This window comes from Protopterus annectens, chromosome 5.part0 (genome assembly GCF_019279795.1).
Source record: "Protopterus annectens isolate FY-2018-M chromosome 5.part0, PAN1.0, whole genome shotgun sequence".
NCBI lineage: Eukaryota > Metazoa > Chordata > Ceratodontiformes > Protopteridae > Protopterus > Protopterus annectens.
Genome location: NC_056735.1, coordinates 1,893,375,203 through 1,893,398,097, shown reverse-complemented (window position 1 = coordinate 1,893,398,097; position 22,895 = coordinate 1,893,375,203). Strand labels below are relative to the sequence as shown.

Below are 22,895 nucleotides of genomic sequence, written 5' to 3'. Positions count from 1 at the left end.
TGTAGTGTTGTGTATGTCAATGTCTGATTTTATAAGTGTGTGGTAATTTTTTCTGTTGCAGAAAGATGAAAGGTAAAGGACACAGGAAAGACTTTTTTCTGCCCCGGTGGTGTGACAGAAGACAAGGAAAATTCAAGGTGATGCAGAAGAAAAAGTTTCCTAAAAGATTCAAGCGCTGCCCAAAGGATAAAGATGAGCAGGATGAACAGAAAGTGGTCTCTTCTGGTAGTGTTGATGTAGCAAATGAAACCGCAGTCGATTTAACAAATGAAACCAAAGAGTCCTGTGCACAGACACCTGAAAAACCTTCTGAGAAAGATGCGGATCCTCTGAGCCTTCTAGCAGGTGGTGATGCTGGTAAGATTAGAAAGTTGTCTCTGTTCAGAATAGCATAGTTTCAATGAACCTTGCTCTACCCAGGTCAGTTACCTGTAGCTGAATAAATGTTTCTTTAGTTTTTACTGTTGGTAAAAACACCAAGGCTGTTTCACCACGACGAGGAGGTATCTCACACAGTCCAAAGACAAAGTAGCTCTTATGCAGAACAATAAAAACAAAAAAAACCCAGCAGTATAAAGTGCTTTCGGACTAAGCCTTCATCTGATTTTGAACTGGATGAGGAAAACCTTGCATACACCATGCAGGCCTTCCCTCCCCTCATCTAAGAAAAAGACAAGAAAACTACCTTGTCAGATTCCCCTCCAGAAGACACTGCCCTTAACTGATGAGGGAGAACATTAAGTTGGGCTCCAAAGAAGTCTCATCATTGAAATAAAGCTAGAGGCTTTGCCCTCAGTAAAGTCTTTGACAACACATTTGACTCATCCTCCTTAGAACCAGACTCTTAGTCAACAGCACATGAGAAGCTAAACCGATTTTACAGAATAGAGAAATCTTGTAAACATTTCTATAAAAATGCTATAGGGATTCATACATTAGTCTCTGTGGATGTCTGCAGCATCAGAGTTGGCCTCGGGCTTCTGTACTGTACTTTTCATAATGATAAAAAGATCAAATGTTAAAACAGGGTTTGATAAAAAGATATGTCCTTCAGCAGCCTTGGCCTTTAGAGCAGTACAATGTCAAACTCCCATATTGAAGTAACTGTGGGGGGCATATTCTTATAGGCAGGAGATATAGCTTCAGATATCTAAGCTGAAGATGTTGGAGATAAAATTATTAGACTTACCCAAACAACTTTTAAGGTGGGGAAGGAAGCTGTAAAGTTTTGATACGACTTTGAGGATACCTCTAGCAAGGGAGTAGCATATGCCTGGCTCTGAATGCAGACTGTATCAGATTATTTGTAGGGGCAGTTATTGGATTTGTTTTTTTTCACTAACAGACAAATGGACAGAAGTAATCATATTATCAGGCTGCAGAATAGAATTCAAAGCCTTTCATCTTGGTATAGGAGCGAGTCTATCAGAGCAGGTGGATCTAAGGGGGCAGTCTTGGATCTTCCCCTTCTCTTGGAGGCCATAGAAAGAATCTCACTCTAGGAGAAAAGGAGGTCATTCCAGATGTTTTCTGTCCCGAGAGAAGGATGGCTCTTGGGGACCTTTCTGGACCTCTTCAGCTTGAACAAATTCCTGAAACTAATAAAGTTCAAAATAGTGACGCTTCAGGCATTATTTCTGCTGTTGTTTCCTCAGGCTGTGTTGTTGACCTTGTATCTCAAGGATACATGCCAGCTCATCCGATTTCACAGGAACCACTGACAATTCTTGAGGTTCAAAAGGCATGGCCTTTTCATTTTGGATTTCTGCCCTTTATTTTGTCCACAACCTCTAGAGTTTTTACCAAGTGTCTCATAGTGAAATGTGCCCACATTTGCTCCTATCTAGTAGTTGCCTCATTAAGATGGCCTGCGTGTAGAGTATTTGAGGGTTTCTGATGTGCTTATCTTGGGGTTTTGCTTGCACCTCCCCAAATTAAGCATTTGAACAGGCAGTCCCAAGACATTTTTCAGAACATTGTTGAACACCTTGCTGAGTGAACTGCTTTTTTTGCCACAAAGCAAGGTCCTGCAGTTGAAACAGTTTTCCTGATCATCACCGAGAGGACAGCAGTATCTTTTTAGATGTTTCTAATGGCTCTGGACTACATGTCAGCATCAGTTCCAGTAGTCGCTTTGCCATGATGCACGTAAACATCTAATGATACCTGAAGAATCTGTGGGAGCAGCACAGGTTCCATTTAACATACTTTACCCTTGAGTTCCTATATCAGAGTAATTCATATGTTGATCTCTTCATGTATGAAGGAATGAGGAAATACCATTTGCAGTCCCAAACCATGTGCACGGTAATGACTACAGATGCCTCAGATTTGGCTTGAGGAGCCTACACAGATGTTGTAAAAAAAAAAAAGAGCAGTGTACCTGTAATTGTTCCATGGGCAAGAGGCACATCATCCTAAAAAGAAATTATATCTATAATTCTAACCCTTATGATGGTTAAGATTATCTAACATCCAGGAACCTGCAAGCTAATCACTAACAGTGCCACTGTGATGGGATTCATAAAGAAACCACGGCAAATCTTTTTATAAAAACGATGCAGATTAGTGGTGATGTCCTTGGGACATGGACTGTCACTTGTGCCGTCACCTTCAGGTGTACTGCATTCTTTTACACCTGAACATTGTAATGGACCAGCTGAGCAGGTCCGGTTCAGCCAGCCATTAATTCATAGTAGAACCATTGTTTTTTCATGATTTACCTTCATGATGGGTAAAGCCAAAGATGTGGTTGCCTGAGGACAGAACCACCATTTGAAGAGATTTTGCACCAAGTACCCCTGCAGATAAGCTTGGAGAGTGAATATCCATTTGCTTGCAAGGAGGACTGTTTTATATCATCCCACCAGTGTCTGTAATTCCTCAAGGTGTTACAAAAGGCAAGAATGGATGGGACAAGGCTCATAATTTGTCATTCTGTGACCAAGGCAATCATGTTTTTTCCCCTGTTTTAGTCGACGTAATCAGAGAAAGATCTGTATAAATTGAATAGGTGTATGAATTGAATAGGTGCCCTGCTGACTCAAGTGGAAAAGATAGTGGTTACAGTAATGATTTACCAGTCTGAGCCTAGTATCTTGGATGAGCTCACAGTGATCCACCTCAAGGCTAGTTTTACACAGGAGTTGCTTTGGATCCTGCAGGATGCATGGAGGCCTAGCAGTAGGAGATTATCTGAACAAGTTGTAAAGTTGTTTTTTGTTTAAATAAATTGTTTAACTGTTGTAGGCTGCACACTAAAGTGTGATAGCCTTTTCTGATCGCTTGTAGTCGTTTAAAGCTGTTTTAAGTGTACTTTTTACTGTTTTTGCCTTATCTTTTCAAAAAAAAAAAAATTTCTTGTTTCCCGCCTTTCTAAGCTAGTATAAGCTGTATATAGTATAGTGTAAGCGGGTATGACCCTGACTCTGAGTAGCATCCTGCCCTCACCAAGAATGATACCTCAGTATAAAGAAAAAATGAACAATTTCAAAAATTGGCTAAGCTTCTGGTGTCATTCAAAGGGGATCCAGTGTCTGTCAGCCTGGGATGACATGCTCGACAAGCCGCATTGCTTCACAAGAGACTGCTTGCACCTGTCACCCCTTGGCTTTCGAATACTGGCCAAGGCTCTTGCTGCCCCCATAGTACCTTTTTTAGGCAAGGCTCAAAATTCAAACCCACCACCGTAAACAGCACAAGTAAAAAAAAAAATGAGGGTTATGCTACGCAACGCCGTTTAAATCTCAAAATGCATGCACTCAAAGCACTCCTAAGTATGGAGAACGTCGACATCTGCTCAGTAACTGAAACCTGGTTCAAGGCTCCAGAGAGCACTCCAGCACTACTGGGCTACAACTCATACCACACATTTCGGCCACAGAATGTGGACCGAAACACAAAAGGAGGGGGTGTATCCATATTCATCAAGGATACTCACATCTCCAGGGTAGTGGCGCAGCATGATCCCTCTAAGATTATCCATGTGCAACTAACATCGGGCAAATCTGCAATGCAAATTGTGGCCTGGTACAGATCACCATTCATGACCCACGACCACCACTCCACCTTTCTGGAGACACTGGAAAACATGAAGGTCCTACCGAACACCCTGATATTGGGCAATTTCAATTACCCTACCATTAACTGGGAAAACTACTTGAGTACAAACTCCCAGGCTCAGCGCTTCCTGGAATTTATCAACTCAAATGCCCTAGATCAGCTGGTAAACTCCCCTCCCAGAGGCCACAACATATTGGACCTGGTCATCACCAACATGGGCAACAGGTGTTCTATACTGGAGGTCAACCCATCACTGGTTAGATCAGACCATAAACTAATCACCCTGGATGTCCACACCCCACCACCACCCCCAACCAAGGAAACCACAGTGAAAAACTTTTCTAAAGCAAACTTCACCTTACTTAAGGCAGAGGTGGTAAGTTTCACAGCCTCCACGCTAAAGGATAACACTGCCCAAGATGCAGAATCCTTTACAATTGCACTCTATGAGAACCTACAAGGATGCATGGATCGTGCCATCCCTAGCAAGACCAAGACTCACTCCCCTAAGAGAAGGAAACCAGTCTGGTGGACCCCTGCCATAAACAGGTTATACAACAGAAGTAGGAAACTAGTTCAGAAAAAAAGCAAATCCCAAGAAGGAAAGACATCCCTGATCAGTATCAGTAAGAAACTAAAGTCCCTCATAAAGTCATCCAAGGCTAACTTCAAAAGAAAAACAGCCAAGAATTCGAAAGATAACCACAAAGCCTTCTTTAGCTATGTCAAGAATCTAAGTGGCAACTCGCAGATATGCTCTGAGTTAGTGCAAAATAGCACAAAATATACTGAACCTACTGATATTGCCAACATCCTGGCAGATAGATTCAGTGCAAAACTTTACCTCCCTCTCACCTTCAAAAGGGCCCACAACAATACCGGAAAAGTGTAGTGTCCCAGAAATCACAGAAGCACAGGTGAAAACAGCCCTTTCAAAAGCCAAAAACACAGCATCAATGGGGCCAGATGGTGTCCCAGGCTGCATCTTGCACAAACTACAGAACGAACTAACCCCCCCCCCCCCCACCTAAACACGCTGTTCAAACTCAGCCTCTCCACAGGCTATGTGCCCATAGAATGGCGCACAGCAACAGTTATTCCGCTCTACAAAGGAGGGGCCACAACTGACCCTGGTAACTATCACCCCATAAGGCTGACTAGCCTGGTCTACAAGGCTATGGAGCGTATCATCATAGAACTCATTAACAAAGACATTGGGAACCTCCAAACACTTGACCCGACTCAGTTCGGCTTTGTTAAGGGCATATCATGCCTACTAAACCTGGTTGACTTCTTCGAGACAAGTCACCAAGGCCATAGACAAGGGAAAGGTGGTTCACACAGCCTACCTTGATCTCGCCAAGGCGTTCGACACCATTCCTCACTCTGGTATTATAGAAAAACTCACCAGCCTGAACATAAACACCTACGTCACAAGATGGGTTGCCAACTGACTTACAGACACAACTTACACAGTAAGAATAGTGGACTCCAGGTCCGACTCTAAACCAGTCACAAGTGGTGTCCCGCAAGGCTCGGATCTAGGGCCCCTACTGTTCGGCATATATTTCTCAGAAGTACAGGCAAACACAGGAGGACTATGGCTAACCAAGTTCGCCGATGACTTCCAAATGGGAGCCATAATTGACTCTCCGACTGACACGGACATCCTTCAAAAAGGCCTTACTGAGACAGGTATCTGGTGTCAAAGTCATGGCCTCAAGCTAAATGCCAAAAAATGCATTGTCATCCCATTTGGGAAAAACAAAACGCCCACGAATTCCCACATAGGCTGCAGCCCCCTTAATACAGAAGAGGTAATAAGAGATCTGGGGACCCAGGTAGATAGTAATCTCTCCTTTGACACTCATATTGCCAAAGTAGTTAGGAAATCTTCTATGTGGCCCATCTAATTACTAAGGGGTTTGCATCTAGAAATAAAGAGGTTATAGTGCCCCTCTACTCGTCGCTCATCAGACCCATCATAGAGTACAATGCCCCATTTGGGATGTACCTCACAAGACACTTCCAATCACCAGGAGGATTACTGGCCTCAAACATATGTCCTATGCAGCCTGACTGAAAAAACTCCAGCTGTACTCAGTGGCATATCGCCTACTCAGAGGTGATCTCTGCCTGACTTACAAAGCCATGTCCAACTCAGAATTGATGGACATGCTCCACCTAAAGAAACCCAAGTCACTGCGAGCCACACGCTCTAGTGAGCTAAACCTCGCCACAACAATAAATAGAACATGCTGGAGGGATAGATTCCTGTCACAGAGACTCTCCATGCTTTGGAACAAAATTCCTAACTACATGTCCTCCCCGCGGTTGGGTGGGCGTTCGAAAGACATGCGTAAATGGGCGTGCCTTCGTTGAAGGTTGGACGTTGAGCTGGCACTTCTGTGTTCGTTCAAAAATCTACTGCCAATCATTAGCGGACCGGAGATCCGCTGTGGCGACCCCTAACCGGGAAAAGCCGAAAGACCAGCAACAACATTAGGCAGAGCCCCTCACTAACACTCTTCAAGAGAAGCCTTGACTAGTGGATGGGTAACAGAAAATACACCCCTAGGATCACTTCATTGGCTCTGCTTGACAGAGGCTCAGTTAATAAATGGGGCAGTGAAAGCCGACACACCCTGGCTAGGCTTAAAAATGCCCTCTGGCAGATAGCCTAGTACCTACCTATGAACCTATAAGTGGAAGTCATTCTTTGTTTGTAAGTCAAGATGAAAGGCATCTTTCCCACAAGAAAGAGACGGACAGAAGTCCTCAACAGTCAGACAAAAACCTACTTGGCAAATGCCTTCTTTGTGCTTCCTTTAAACTGCATCTTTCTGCCACAGCAGTTTACCACCCTACTGTCTGATGAAGCCATTCCTCAAGGGGTTCCAACACTTGAAACCATCTAAAAATGTATATATCACCACCTTGACACCTTAATTTTGTGTTGGAAGAGTTAGCTGTTCCAACCTTTGAGCTTAGTTCCTCAGTGGCGTTTAGGTTTTTGTCCTGGAAAATCTTATTTTAATGGCAGCTGCTTTGACCTGAAGAGTCTGTGAACTGCAAGTGCTGATTTGCAAAGAGCCATAAAGTCTTCCACAGAGACAGCGTGACCGTTAAGGCTGACTCTGCCTTTATGCCAAAAATAGTCTCTAAGGTGACACTTAACCAAACTGTACAGCTGTCAGTCTTCTTTCCTAATCCACAGAACAAAAGGGAAGAAATTTTGCTTTACTTATTTTTATTTAGTTTGTTGACTAGGGTATTAGCTTGATCCATTATGAACTACTTTTAGTCACAGCTCAGGTGTTACAGAAGAATTTTGAAAAGGTTAAACATTGTAAGAAGCACTAGTTATAGTACATGACTGTAGTTGCAGTGCAGTATTAAAAAGAGAGTACAGAATTTTAATGAAAATGAGGTATTGAAAAGTAGGCAGGATAAGGTTGGCAGTTAAGAATAGTGTGTGCGAATAGCATACAAGTAACACAAAACAGTAGGATGCTTTAGTATATACGTACATGTAAGTAGCTCAGTCCATGGCAGTATTATAAATGTGACATATTTGAAACTGCATATATACAGTGCTGCTAGTAATATGCTGGACTGTGGATGGATTTAGGCAGTAATTAGTTGATTGCATGAGGAAGTGCATTACTTGGAAGTTTGTTTTAGAAAGGCTGAGCGGTGGGATGGAAGATGGGAAGAGAGAAGTGAGTTGTAGAAATTAAAAGGTCAAGAGGATAATATGCCAGCTGCAGATGAGTTGGTGAGAAGTGCTGCATCATGTGAGTTTGTTACAGGAGGATAGGGATGATTGAAGCATGTTCAAGTAACACTCCTCCTTAAGTGAGTAATTACATCTCTGAATTTACTGTATGAAGTTGCATTACAGGGCTGAGAAGGGAGAGACTAGTTTTGGCATGAGGATGGAGAAACGTGTTCAGCAGATGAGAGTTCTTTTGTCTGACTAAAGTTTGTGCGTTGTTGGTTAGTGAGCATAGCTGGCATGGGTTAACTTTGATGGTCAGTAAAAGAGTGTTGTATGACCAAAGCTGAGAAGAAGAAGATCTGCTCAGTGTCTTTTTTATATGGAGCCTTTTGGCCCATTGGAGAGTGACTGTAATGTTTGTCACTAAGTGACAGTAGTGTAAATCTAGATGGGAATGGATTTTTCTTCATAATGACCAAAGCGTTTAGACAATCTATGCACTTGTCTTCTTTATTCAATGCAAACATGGCAGAACGGTTTCAGTCAGATACCATTTAAATGCTAGCTAACAGTATTACCATCTGGAATGAGAGCAGTGGGAAGAGGCATCTTGGGGGACTGGTTAGAGTGGGCAGCAACAACCACAGCAGCCTTCTTTAAAAGCCTCTCGGCTTAAAGTGTGTGTGGCAACCATGTGGACTGTAAAGTAGTTGGATCTTCAGGACAAATTTTGCACAACTGTCCTGCAGGGCCTTTTGTAATGTCCTCCACATGGGGATGGCTGCTGTTTTGGTACTCTCCCTGTGCTTAAGAAATTGTGCTGTCATAATGGCTATTTTGCTGAACACAGTACATTTGTGTGAGCATGCTAACCTTATTCATAGATTTCCAAGTGTGGTCAGTCATGTAGTATAGGCATCCACCTTCCTTCCACCTTTTTCTTTTTTTCCCCTCCTTCCACCTTTTTATAACCAAGAACCACTTTCTTCTTTCTGGAGATTGCAAGAGTCAGAGAAGGTAGAGCATGCAGAATAAGGTCAGTATGACACTCTGTTTACAAGGTTCCCTTAGAAAACCTTCTCTTGATAATGTCCATATTGTGTATGTCATTCAAAAAACTTGGGGATCTTGGTGGGATGTGCCTTCTTTACCCCCACAGGCTTTAAAGACAGGGGTAAGGGCTAGTTGCCTGTACTCTAGGACTGAAAAAGCAGAGGGTGCAGTTGCTTAAACAAAAAACGTTTATTAGCCAGTGCCCTGGATAGGATTTGTGACCTCCTCTGAGATGAGGACACCCTAAAGCTCAAAGTTTGGCAGGAAGACAAATGCACATATATAGTAATTTCTGTGGGTAATGAATTGCATTACAGCATTGAACTTGCTCAAGCGTCAATGGTTCTGATGAGTATACAAACACAACTTTGTTTTTGTTATTGCTTCCGACACTGCCAGGAGAGAGCACTTCTAGTAGTGAGGGTCTGTTTTTGCCCCATTGTCTGTTTTCATTACTTTTTTCCAGTGTTAAAAGCATTTGGCGACTTCACAGAAGTTATGACTGACTTTTGCTTTGCTTAGAAAATGCAATGTGTTTGAAAACAGGTTCTTTATTGCTAGTATGTGCTTTGTTTTGGGCTGTGTTGCATTATCTAAACAATCCTGCCTTGATTTGTGATTTACTGTGGAGTTGACCGGTAAGAGAAGTTTTATTTGAAATTATATTTTATTTCTTACCACTATTTTTCAATGTTTATAGGAAGGAAGGAATAGCTTGTAGATAAGAAGATGTATTTTGATTTATATTTTGTTGTTTTACCTTTAATTTTCACTGTTTGTTAGAAAGGGATAGGTTTTAGACAGGCAAACTCTAGCCATTCCAAGGGGCCTAGTCAGTTATAAATTCCCACAGATTGCAGACAGGACAGTCCAGAGTTTATTTAAACAATCCTGTCTTGGTTTGTGATTTCTTGATCTTTACTGTAAAACGAGGTAAGACTGCGAGTGATCGTGAGTGAATTATAGCTTTTGTCTGACTTAAAGAACTTGTGCAATGAGCAACAACTTTACTGTACTTACTTTAGTTGTATATTTTGTGTGATTTTTCTCATAGAAGATTTAGTTTCTCTTTGAATTCTGTGGTAATTGATTTGATTATTCTTTTCTATTTTTTTACTCATTTGAAGCTGAATATGGATTCCTTCAACGGGCATGCCATTAACGATTTTCTAAAGCACAAATATCTTGCACAGTGTGATAAATGCTATGTATACTTAAAGGTAACACCAGATAACACTGGTGATCTCTCTGTTCCTTTTGACAAAAGTTGGATGATTTGCTTATCATTATAAGTAGTAAATCTAGACTTACTAATGATGATTGCACTTGGCACGGCTTGGAGAGAACTACTGTTACATATATTAATGGCTGGACTGGTGAGATAAATAATGTTAGATAAAGAGCAAATAGAACACATGTAGGAAAGGTGTACCAGTTTTCTGTGAAGATCACTCAACCCCTATGAAACAAGACGATGCTCCTGACATGTTTGGAATTCTGGATACAAGTTTTCAGCAGTTTGTGTTTTCAGACTGTTTAGAAGGAAATAAAGAAAGAAAGGAAGTTCACAACAAATAACGAGGGGAAACAAAAACTGATGAATGTCTGTAAAGTAAAAATAACTACTTACTGGAAAGGACACTGCTTTATGTAACATGCACATTACAGACAAAAAAAATAACTACTTACTGGAAAGGACACTGCTTTATGTAACACGCACATTACAGACATTTTTCTATCAGAAAACCTACAGTCTTCAGAAAAAAGGCAGCATTTTTCCAAAAGAGAAAATAGCAAAAAGAGGCAAGGGACAGATGAAAAGAAAGAAATCCAAGCTGAACATGGAAGATTGAAGAACATTACTGTAAGAAAAAAGATGAAAGACCGGCACTGACAACACTGCTCAAGCTGTGGATGTACAAAGCAGTCTACTTTATCCACTGAAGTTGGCTATCTTAACTGAATAAAACCTCCAGGAAGCAAGAACCTGACACCCTACAGCTTTTTCTGTTGTAATAGGTGAATTACAATTTCTTTTTTGTAAAGTTTTATGGCTTAAAAGGTGTATGCACAACAGTGAAGGGTTCCAGGCACCTGCCACTAGATTGGGCCATAATACCTTGAATCAACCTTACACACAGTTCCAGTCCCAAGCATTTACTGTTTAAATTGGTAAATATTTGCTTTTACTTTCAGCATAGTCTGAAGTAATCACAACTCTCTCTGTAACTGCCAAACAACCCTGTTTGTGTGCTTGCAGTGATGATTATTTAAAGTATTCCAGAGGTACTTAAATATTTTGTTAAATACTGGTATTTTAAGCTTATTGCTCACTTTAAACTGATAGATTTTCAGCTCTTCTCCCTGTGGGGGCTAGGCCCGTTCCATTTGCTACGCTCACTCCACTCCCCACCCAGACCAACACAAATTCAAATCAACCAGACATTTGACCAAGTTCCAACCATCCTTATTTAATAAAACCTTAGCTAATGTAAATTGGGAACCCCTCAAATCCCTACCACTTAATGAGGCTGTTGAATTCTTTAACTCAACATTCCTAGACATCCTAAGTAGGTAAGCACCCATCTGCCAAAAATGAGTAAAACATAACCATACAAGCTGGCTCTTAAAATCCACCAAAGAACTCATGTCCACAATGGATAAAATCTGGAAATCATGGCAGAAAAACAAAGACCCATTAACTCTACTACAATATAAGCAACTCCGTAACCAGGCAAAATGTCTAATAACCAGTGATAAAAAAGCCCACTACCTCAACCTACAAAGCCAGCATAAAAATAATCCCCAAAAAATTCTGGTCCTCCATCAACCAACTATTACACCTAGGCTCTCAAAGCAACCTATCGCCTGACCCACACAAAACCCCTACCGAACTTGCTACCCTCTTCAATTCCTACTTCATTGACACTATAGCTAACCTAACCACCACCTTTCCTACAGTTAACACCACCACCACCAAGACAGCTGATGACCAAATCATTCCAGAAAACAGTCCTACCCTCAACTCCAACCTAAAAGTCTCCTCCATACCCACCTCCACAATAAAAAAATTTTTTACTTATGCTAAAACCCTGTACTCTAGCCCCTGACAATCTAGCCCCACACGTCCTGCAAACTCTATAGCTTATCCCATCAGCATACTCTAACAGATTGGTTAAAGAAACCCTTGTCCCAGACAACTGGAAAAAAGCATTCATTCTCCCCTTACGCAAAGGCGGCACCAACACAGACAGCACAAACTTTCGACCTCTCCAAAGCTTTCAATACCATTTCCTGCAACGTCCTCCTCTCTAAACCATCCACCCTCCACTTTCCCCACCCTACAGTGGTTCAATAGCTATCTCCCCAGTAGGCAGCAATCCATCAAATGGCAACAACCATAACTGTCCCTTCCTCAGTACTTCCACAGGGGCACCCCAAGGCTCCATACTTGGTTCTGTCTTATTTAGCATCTTTATTAACAACTTTTATTCCACTCTCCCACAATGCTTGGTAATCCAGAATGTTGATAACTCTACAATAATACGCACTGCAAATTCCAGCTCTGAACTCCAGCAAATCACCCAGAATGCCCTCACCTCTACTGAATCTTGGATGCTTCACAATCATCTTGCCCTAAATAAAAAAATAAATACATTTTTATCCCTAAGAAAACCACTCCCCTAGATAGAAAACTCTTCACTATACAAACCCAAGACAATGCCACTATGGAAGCTGTCCCACACACTAAATTCCTAGGCATTATTATAAATGAAAACCTTAACAGTGAACTACGCATAAACAATAACATAAAAAAAACCACACGAAAATCTCTGTATGCTCTACTGGCACCGACACTTTCTTAGTCGCTCTACTAGACAAACCCTTGCAACTACCTTTTTATTTCCCTCTCTCCTTTATGGTGCCCCTCTCCTCACTAATATCCAAAACTCTACAAAATCCAAACCTGATGTCCGTTACAACAGAATAGCCAAATTTGGCACCAAGGCCAAATTCTCGTCCCACCACTGTAACTCACTTAAACAATTAGGCTGTCTGGAACTCCCCCGGCATCTCTCATTCACCCAAGTAAATACAGCTCACAAAATAATCTACAGACACACAGACTGTCCTGCTCTCTCGAGTTTACTTGCCAAATACTAACCCAGCAGGCAACTAAGATCTGAAAATTATCTACTTCTAAAAGTAGAAAAGCCCACCTTACCTGCTGGTCGACTCCTCTACTCCTTCGCCAGACTACGGAACTCACTTCCACCTGCTGTAAGAAACACAAGCATCACCACCACCTTCAAACAAATACTAAAAAATCATCAACTCTTTCTGGCTATGTAACTGATCTGTAACCTAACCCCTTCCTTCTCCTTATATGATAACTAAACTTCTATGCTTTTTGCTACTAGTGACTGATGATGCTTTCTCCATATTTATTTGTTTTTTCAGTACTTGTTGATAGTGGTACAATAATGCTGATTAATATATCTCTGTTTATACCTCTCTGATTGAATTCATCTGGCAACCAACTAAATTCCTGCTTTTATGTATATATTCTGTATATATTACTGTAATCAAGCCAACTAGATTTCTTCTTTTATGTATATATTTTGCATGTATTACTGTTATCAAACCAAATAAATTCCTGATTTTATGTATATGCTCTGTATATAGTACCATAATCACTATGTATAACACTATTTCTACTTCTCTACCAATTAATGTTTAATTTTTTATGTATCTATGTTCTTGTCGGAGCTTTTCTCCTGGGCCTCCACTGAAAATGGGCTCATTTAGGCCCAGTGAACTTTCCTGGTAAACAAATGCAGTAAAATAAAGTAAATAAGTTATGCAGTTTTACTAAACTAAGTTCTGGTGGCTTTGAGTGCACACTTACTGGACTGTGTGTATATGTATAGCTAAAAAAGCGGAAGAAAAAGAATGTTTATGTTGCATTATGCAATTCTTGTCCCAGTTTTTATATTGGGAAGACTATTAGATGTTTAAAAAGAAGAATTTAAGAACATTGTTTGGCTAACAAAAAGAAAGATTTTTCCAATGAGTTAGCCAAACAGGCAAGTTCATGTGTTTGTTTTAAGAAATTTTCTTTTTTTGTTTTGGATAAGGTATCCAATAATAATTTTTGTGGAGATTTTAAAAATTTATTAGAGTATAGCGAATCATATTGGCAAATGGACCTTGCTGCTGATCGTGCACCAGGTCTTAATGAAAGTATGAACTTAAAGTGCTTTTTAGACGTGACAAAACATTAGAATAATTTTTTGGTTTCTAAATAGCATATTTTAGTATTTTTCGACTCATATTGATGTAATTATTTTAAATTTGTAGCTTTAAAGACTTAATTCTAATTTTGTAGATTTCATTGGCTAGAATTGTCATGTGACATATTGGCATGTAATTTAAAAGATGGAGTTTTTGTACTTACTTTTCTCACTTGCTTAGAGAAAAACAGCTCTTGTACTCACTTTCCTCACTTATCTAGAGGAAAATATTTTTTTATTCAGGCATGTCCAAGGGTCAGCTCCCAGTGCTCTCTCCTGTCTATCTGATGAATCTGGGCATGTTGATGCAATGTAGAAATTGCCTCATGTACAAAGACAACCCTCTCCTCCTACCACCCAACACTACAACCTGTGAGAGATGCACTTATCTATCCAAACTGGAGGTAAAGCTCTCGCCAACCAAGACTGAACTTGACAGTCATGAGGAGAAGGTAAACATTTGCACCACACCACACTCGTCACATAGTCTCACTAAATCTACACCACCAAAATCCACACGTAGTAACACACAAACATTCGCAGAGGCGCTCAGTAATAACCTGTCTAAGCAACAGAGACCTCTAAAGCCGAAACGCAAGCAACCTCTATCCCCCAACACAACCCAAATGACACATAGCCCACAGACTTGGTGTGCCACTCAACCACAGCCAATAAGGCAAAACAACATACCCAACACACTAGTCATAGGTGACTCTATAGTCAGGCACACTGATGTCCCACTCACCAGGCTAAACAAGGAGAAGGTTACTGTCAGTTGCCTGTCCGGGTGCCAGGATCCTCCACATAACCCACACACTCAGGTCACTCCACAACAAGTACAAATATGACTCTGTCATTGTCCATGTTGGTGTAAATGACCTGAGACGTACCTCCCTGGACTACATGAAAAGAGACAAAGAGCTCTCCAATCTTGTAACCCAGGCAGGTATGACCCTAGCCCTGAGTTGCATTCTGCCATCGCCCAGAATGATACCGCAGAACAAGGACAAAATGATTGACTTCAATTGGCTAAGCTTCTGGTGTCATTCTAAGGGGATCCAGTATCTGTCTTCTTGGGATGACATGATCGACAGACCACAATGCTTTGCCACAGATGCCCTGCACCTGGCGCCCCTGGGATTCCAGATACTGGTTAAGGCTCTTGCTGCCCCTATAGTGCCTTTTTTAGGCAAGGTTCAAATAACAAATTCACCACCATAACAGGAACAGGCAAGCAAAAACTGAGGGTAATGCTACTCAATGCTAGAAGTCTAAATCTCAAAATGCACTCACTCGAGGCACTCCTTAAAATGAAGAACATCAATATCTGTGCAGTGACTGAGACTTGGTTCAAGGCTCCAGAGAGCACCCCTGCACTATCATGCTGTAACTCGTACCACACTTTTCAGCCATGTAACCTGGACCGAAACACCAAAGGCGAAGGTGTGTCCATATTCATTAAGGATATCCACACCCCCAGGCTAGTTGCTCAGCATAATGCATTTGAGGTTATCCAAGTGCAACTAGCTCTGGGCAAAACTGCAATCTAAATTGTAACTTGCTACAGATCCCCCACCATGCCCCATGATTCCCACTCCTCTTTTTTTGATGTACTGGAAAATATTAGGGTTCAACCAAACACCCTAATAATGGACGACTTCAGCTACCCCACCATTAATTGGGAAAACTACTTGTGTACCAGCTCCTTGGCTCAAAGCTTTCTGGAATTCATAAATACAATGCCCTGGATCAACTTATCCACACCCCCCACCAGGGGCAACAATATCCTAGACCTAGTCATTACCAACATGAGTGACCGGTGTTCCACACCTGAAGTCAACTCCTCATTGGTCCGATCCGACCATAAGCTAATCACCCTAGATATCCACATCCCACCCCCACCCCCGTTAAGGAAACCACGGAAAAAAATTTCTCCAAAGACAACTTCATGCTTCTTAAGACAGAAGTGGTGAACTTCATGACACCCATGCAGATGGACAGTACAATTACAACTGCTGAATCCTACACAAATGCACTCTGTAAGCACTTACATGAGTGCATGGATCGTGCTGTCCCAAACAGAACCAAGACGCTCTCCTCCAAAAAAGAAAGAAGCCAGTCTGGTGGTCCCTTGCCATAAACAAACTGTACAACAGAAGGAAGAAACTGTTGCAAAAGAGAGTAAAATCCCATGAGTGGAGGAGCTCCCTGGTCCGCCTCAGTAAGAAGCTGAGATCCCTTATAAGATCCTCCAAAGCTGGCTACGAAAACAAAATCGCCACTAATTCTAAGGACAGCCACAAAACCTATAGCTATGTCAAGAATCTCTATGGCAACACCCAAATCTTCTCTGAGTTACAGCACAACGGCACGAAAATTACAGAACCAACTAATATTGTCAACATCCTGGCAGATATGTTCAGTGCTAACTTTATCCCCCCCTCCCCAACCCCTGAAGGGCCCATATCTATACAGGAAGAATGCAGAGTCCCTGTAATCACAACTACGCAGGTAAACGCTGCACTGTCTAAAGCCAAAAACGCAGCATCCATGGGACCGGACAACATCCCAGGCTGCGTTTTACATGAACTTCAGAACGAACTGGCTCCCCACTTAAGCACCATGTTCAGTAATAGCCTTGCATCAGGCTTTGTGCCCACTGAATGGCGCACAGCAACAGTTATCCCACTCCACAAAGGGGGAGCCACCACTGATCCCGGGAACTATCGACCTATTAGCCTGACTAGCCTGGTCTGCAAGGCCATGGAACGTATCATCATGGAACTCATAAACAAAGACATTGGTAACCTCCAAACTCTGGATCCCACCCAGTTCGAGTTTGTGAAAGGCAGATCATGCCTCCTGAACCTGATCGACTTTTTGAGGCAGTCACCAAAGCCGAAGATAAGGGTAATGTGGTTCACACAGCCTATCTTGACCTCGCCAAGGCTTTCAACACCATCCCCCATTCTGGAATTCTAGATAAACTCACTAAACTAGGTATAAATCCCTACGTCACAAGATTGGTTGCCATCTGGCTCACTGACAGAACCAACACTGTAAAAGTTGCAGACTCCAAATCTGACCTCAAAGCAGTGACAAGTGGAGTACCACAGGGTTCCGTCCTGGGACCTCTCCTGTTTGGTATCCACTTCTCTGAAGTACAGGCTAATACAGAAGGCCTCTGGCTAACGAAGTTCGCAGATGACTGCAAACTAGGAGCCATAGTCAAGTCCCCAAATGATGTGGACATCCTATAGAAGAGCCTCGCTGAGACAGATGCCTGGTGTCAGAGCCATGGCCTCATGCTTGGTGCCAAAAAGTGCAGTGTCATCCCCTTTGGTAAAAACTCTGTACCCATGAACTACCACATAGGCAGTAATCTACTTAACACCAAATGTGTGATAAGAGACCTTGGGACACAGGTGGACAGTAGTCTCTCCTTTGATAGTCACATCACCACAGTAGTCAGGAAGTCCTTCTACGGTGGCACACCTCATCATAAAAGGATTCTCATCCAGGAAAAAAGAGGTCATTGTTCCCCTCTACTCGACACTCATTACACCCATTGTGGACTACAACGCCCCTTTTGGAATGTACCTCACAAGACATCTGCAGCAGCTGGAAAGGCCACAAAAGTACCTCACAAAGAGGATTACTGGCCTCAAACAAATGCCCTACACTGTCCGCCTCAAAAAACTCCAGCTTTACTCCATTGCATATCGCCTACTCTGAGGTGATCTCTGCCTAACATATAAAGCTATGTCAAACCCAGAGCTGTTGGACATTCTACACCTAAAGAAATCCCAATACCTTGGAGCTACACGCTCTAGGGACCTAAACCATGTCACCACAATAAACAGGACATGCTGGAGAGATAGATTCCTGTCCCAGAGACTTCCCATACTCTGGAGCAGGCTATTCCCATACTCTGGAACAGGCTACCCATCTATGTCAAGCAAAGTTCTTCATTAGCACACTTCAAGAAAAATCTTGATGAGTGGATGGAAATAGGAAATAGACCCCGGGGATCACTTCTTTGCCTTTGCTCGACAGTAGCACAGGAAAATAACTTTCTTGGGTGGCATAAACCAGGGAACCTTGTTGGCTAGGCTTATGTAGGCCCTTGGGCCGATAGCCTAGTTACCTACCTATGAACCTGTGAGTGTGGTCGTTTAGTTTCTGAAGAAATTCTAGTGAATAAATAGAACGAAAGCTCTAACTTTTTGTGTCTGCATTCACTGAGTTTTCCCCCTAGAATGATTTTTCTGGTTCTTTGGGAGAATTGAGAGTTAAGAAAGCAACTAAGGAAATGTGGGAAGAAGACAGGTATAACTTCTAGATATGATTTATGTAGCTTTGCACGGATTGGTTTTCTGAATTGTATTACAATGCCATTTTGTCAGCTTTGAGTACATTTAAGCCTCAGATACAACTTATTTATTCACTGAAATAAAAAAATAAAACACAAAAATGTTTCTTTCCTTAGTCATGATTTTTGTTTTAGGCTATTACTGGATCAAAGGATTGAAGAAAAAGCTGTAAAATGCACCCCAGAGCATCTAGAACCCACAGTTTAATGCAGTTGTTTCTTCCACAGTTATTACATTGTAGTCTTTGAAGTTAGGGTGTGTTGAAAGGATATAGGAAAAAGCAAAGTTGAAGTAGTAGTCTGACCTTTTCTTAATCATGATTTTTTTTGTTAAGGCCATCTTTGGATAAAAACATTGTTTAAAAAAAACCTCATAAATGCAGTTCAGAGCATCTGCAACCACTGTACCTAAGTGTATGTTATTTGGGAGACCTACGTTGAAGGGTAAGTATTTAATGTAGCATACATACCTTTCAACTTCTGAGAATTAAAAATCATAGCAGAGTGTCAAGAGGAGGAGCATGTTCTTATTTTTCACAGTAGAAGTTCTTCCTATGTTATACCCTATGTAGAAAGTGAGTCAGTATCTTATAGGTTCATAGGTTCATACTAGGCTGTCTGCCCTAGGGCATTTATAAGCCTAACCAAACAGAAGCAGGTGCCCGTGAAACCCTCGCACGGCCAAACAGAAGAAATTCAAAAACAGAAGATGCCAGCAAGTGTTGGCAAAAGTCACATCCAAAAATCATTTATTGGTATAGGGAAGAATAATCCCCCTAAAACTCCATTGTGGTAAAAACCATCAAACCAGTTTCGGCTCCTAAGAGCCTTCTTCAGTGAAATACAAAAATAGAAATAAAAAGTCAGAGTATCAGAATACATCCATATATATAAATGAGCCATACATAGAGACCAATCACCACACAGCATTAACAATTATTACAATTGGTCATTAAGGCCAGGTGAAAACAAAGCTCCAAGTTTTATAATCCATTTTCTTTCCTTGGAGCTAAGTAATTCCTGCCAATACTGTTTGTCTTTGCATCTCCCCTTAATATAATCAATGGTGACAAACTTAAAAGAAGCTGATGCATGTTTTAAACAATGTTTGTATAATGCATTGCTGGTATGTTTGTTTTTAATATCACTCAAGTGCTCACAAATTCTAAGGCGGAAGGCCCTAGAGGTCTTTCCGACATAGAAAGCAGAACAATTGCAGGTCACCAAATAGATGACCCACTCAGTGTTACAATTAGCCCAAAATTTGATGTCAAAAACATCTGAAGTGTTTTTACTACTAAATTCACTAGTGCATGAAACACGAATGCAAAAAGAACAATGTCCACAGGGCATACATCCAACAATGGGTTTGCCTAAAATAGACAACTGGGTGGAGGCAGAAGAATCAAAACCAACTCTTTTATAGTGACTGAATTTGGAGCCAATAGTCTGTCCCCTTCTGAATGAAAAGGAACATATGTCTGGAAGCAGAGAATTAAGTTTGTGATCAGCTTTAAGAACATTCCAATGTCTGTGTATAATATTTTTGAAACCTTGTGTGTTACGTCCATACGTGGTCACCAGACGTAACGGTTGTGGCTTAATAGTGTTGTTCTTATCTCTATATGATAATAAATCTTCCCTGTTTATATTAGACACAGATCTTTTGGCTAAATGCACAGTACCTGGACGATAACCCCTCCTAATGAATCTATATGTCAGATCATCCTGGACTTCAAGAAAGGATTGTTGGCTAGAACAGATTCTTCTAGCTCTTAGAAATTGGGATTTGGGTATATTTTGGATGACATGTTGTGGGTGGAAGCTGGTAGCATGTCATAATGAGTTGAATTCTGGAAATTTCCTGAACATCCTAGTTGACAAGGTATTATCCTGATTTCTAATGATTTCAACATCAAGAAATACTATCCTCGACACATGGTAGGTCAACTTGAATTCAATCCCCCATATATTATCATTAAGATATTCAAGAAACTCCATAAGATAATGTTCATCAGCTTTCCACACCAACCAACAGTCATCCAAATAACGACGCCAAATGTCCATCTCACACATATAAATATTATGATTGTAATCATAGATTACAATTTCTTCTATATATGCCATAAAAAGTTCTGCATATATGGGTGCAAAAGATGCACCCATAGCAGTACCTTTTGTTTGCCAGTAGCAAAGATTTTGAAAATAAAAGACGTTACTAGACAAAACATGTTCTGTAAGGCATACAAGAAATGTGTTAAATCCAGGTTGGTATAAACCTGATCTAGCCAACCAATAATCCAACGTTTGTAAACCTGCCCAGTGTGGAATGTTGGTATAAAGAGAGGTGATGTCCAAAGTGCATAATAGCCAATGTGATTCAAGTTGAGAATTGTTAACAATGTCCAAAAATTGGGTGGTGTCTTGGATTCTTGCTCTGATAAAGCCCAATAAAGGTTTTAAATATTGGGTTAAATATTCAGACAATGGTTCAGTGAGAGACCCATGTCCAGAGACAATGGGTCGACCTGGTGGATTTGTGTCATGTTTATGGATCTTAGGTAACAAATATAAGTATTGTTTCTTAGGTGAATCAACCATTAATTGTTCTTTAATATGTTGTGTAATAATGCCCTCCTCAACTGCCTCAGTCAGAAACTGACCAATTTTACGCTGGAAGTGGGGTGAGGGATCCAAGAACATCTGCCTATAATATTGTTTGTCACCCAATTGTCTCATGGCCTCACTGTCATAGGCAACCTTATCCAGTACCACCACCGCTCCGCCTTTGTCAGCTTGAACAATCACAAGATCTTTGTTATTAATAAGCTCATCCAAACTAAATATTTCTTCAACAGACAAATTGTTGTAAGAAATAGGAAAGTCCTTAAGATGACAGTGTATATCCTGAAGGACATTTTTCTGAAATACCCCCACTAAATGTGACATTGGTGGATTAAATGTCGATTTTTTAAACCTAAAATCACAACATGTATCACATGATATATCACGATCAGTGTTGTCAAAAAACAAATTCAGATTCAAAATTCAACAAAAATTTATCACATCCTGAGCCAAAGATTGTTCGGAGACAAAAAACCCAGGGACAAAATTAAGCCCTTTATTCAATAATTTGAGTTGTGCATTAGTCAAGTCAACAGATGAAATATTATGGACATTGGAATGAAAACTTAATGTTGTGTCATAATTTTCAAGAGTGTCTCCAGACTTTGTTTGGATGTTTCGTTTCTTATGTTTCCGCCCCCCTCGTCAATATCTAAATTGGGAGGGTGTAAAGAATTGTCCCTCTTAGCTTTAGGTGACCCCTCTCTTGAATGTGTATCAAACTCGCCTTCTGTATTAGAGGAAGTATCCTCACCAGAGGTACCATTAGAAAAACCAAAATTTTTTCTTAAGAATAGATTTGGGCCTTTTTCTTTTGGGAGTGGATGACCTCTTATCATACTTATTCTCATCTCTAGGTAGTCTAAAAGAAACATTCTTGGATGTATCAAAGGGTTTACCCCTCTCATAATCACCTACATCCCTAAGGAATTTTTTAATTTTCCTATCCTTTAGAGTGCTTTCCATTTTAGACAAATCCATGGTGAGTTTTTTAACCTGTGTCATGAATGAGTCACAAGTTTCAAACTTTAGTCTCCAAACAGACAGTTTCCAAATCTTTGACACCTTGCTGCACCTTACGTTCGTAAAAATTGGCCAAGGCATCCACAAATTTGGAAGAAGCCAATTGTTGAATGTGACCCCAATCCTCAATGAGCTGGTCATCAATGTTAGAGACCAAAGGTTGTACCTTAACCCTAAGGCCCCGTGGAGTAATATGTTTCTGCTGATATGCTTTAAATAAACGTAGATGCCACACATTAGTCCTAACCATCTTCATATTCTTACCCAATCTGTTGAAAAATATCTCACATTGTGCGTCCAAATCAGATCCAAAAGCATCAGTAGTGGATGACAAACCATGCTTGTCTAAACCAAACACAGATAAATCATCCATGTCCGAAGATAAACCCTGTATAATGGGTGAAAGAGCCATGTTTCTAACCTCAGGATTGAACCCAACCAAACCAAATAAAATAACAACAAAAATATCACCAAATAAATAGTGTCTAATAAATGACACGCTGATATCCAAACTGGCACAAAAAATGATTGTTATATATTATCTATCATCAAGCCTGAAAGGCTATGATGATATCTGAACAATAATCAAACCAAAATTCAAAATTGTCCAAAAAAAGACCATTATACACCAAATACCAATAGTTGGAATAATCTATAACATCACTTGGTATTGTGTATAAGTCTTATGGATCAATAACCAACTTAGTAGACCAATACAATAAAGCAGCCAAACCGACCTAACAGC

General features: G+C 40.8%; 1 protein-coding gene across 3 annotated transcripts in view; it reads left to right on the top strand.

The window, feature by feature from the left end:
- Positions 1-22,895, top strand: part of NUFIP1 (nuclear FMR1 interacting protein 1) — a 461,243-nt gene that overhangs the window by 312,560 nt on the left and 125,788 nt on the right. For all 3 annotated transcript variants that reach the window (XM_044071710.1, XR_006364830.1, XR_006364831.1), the window contains exon 7: positions 62-357. In XM_044071710.1, the coding sequence (XP_043927645.1) occupies positions 62-357 (296 nt within the window). The remainder of the gene's footprint in view (positions 1-61; positions 358-22,895) is intronic.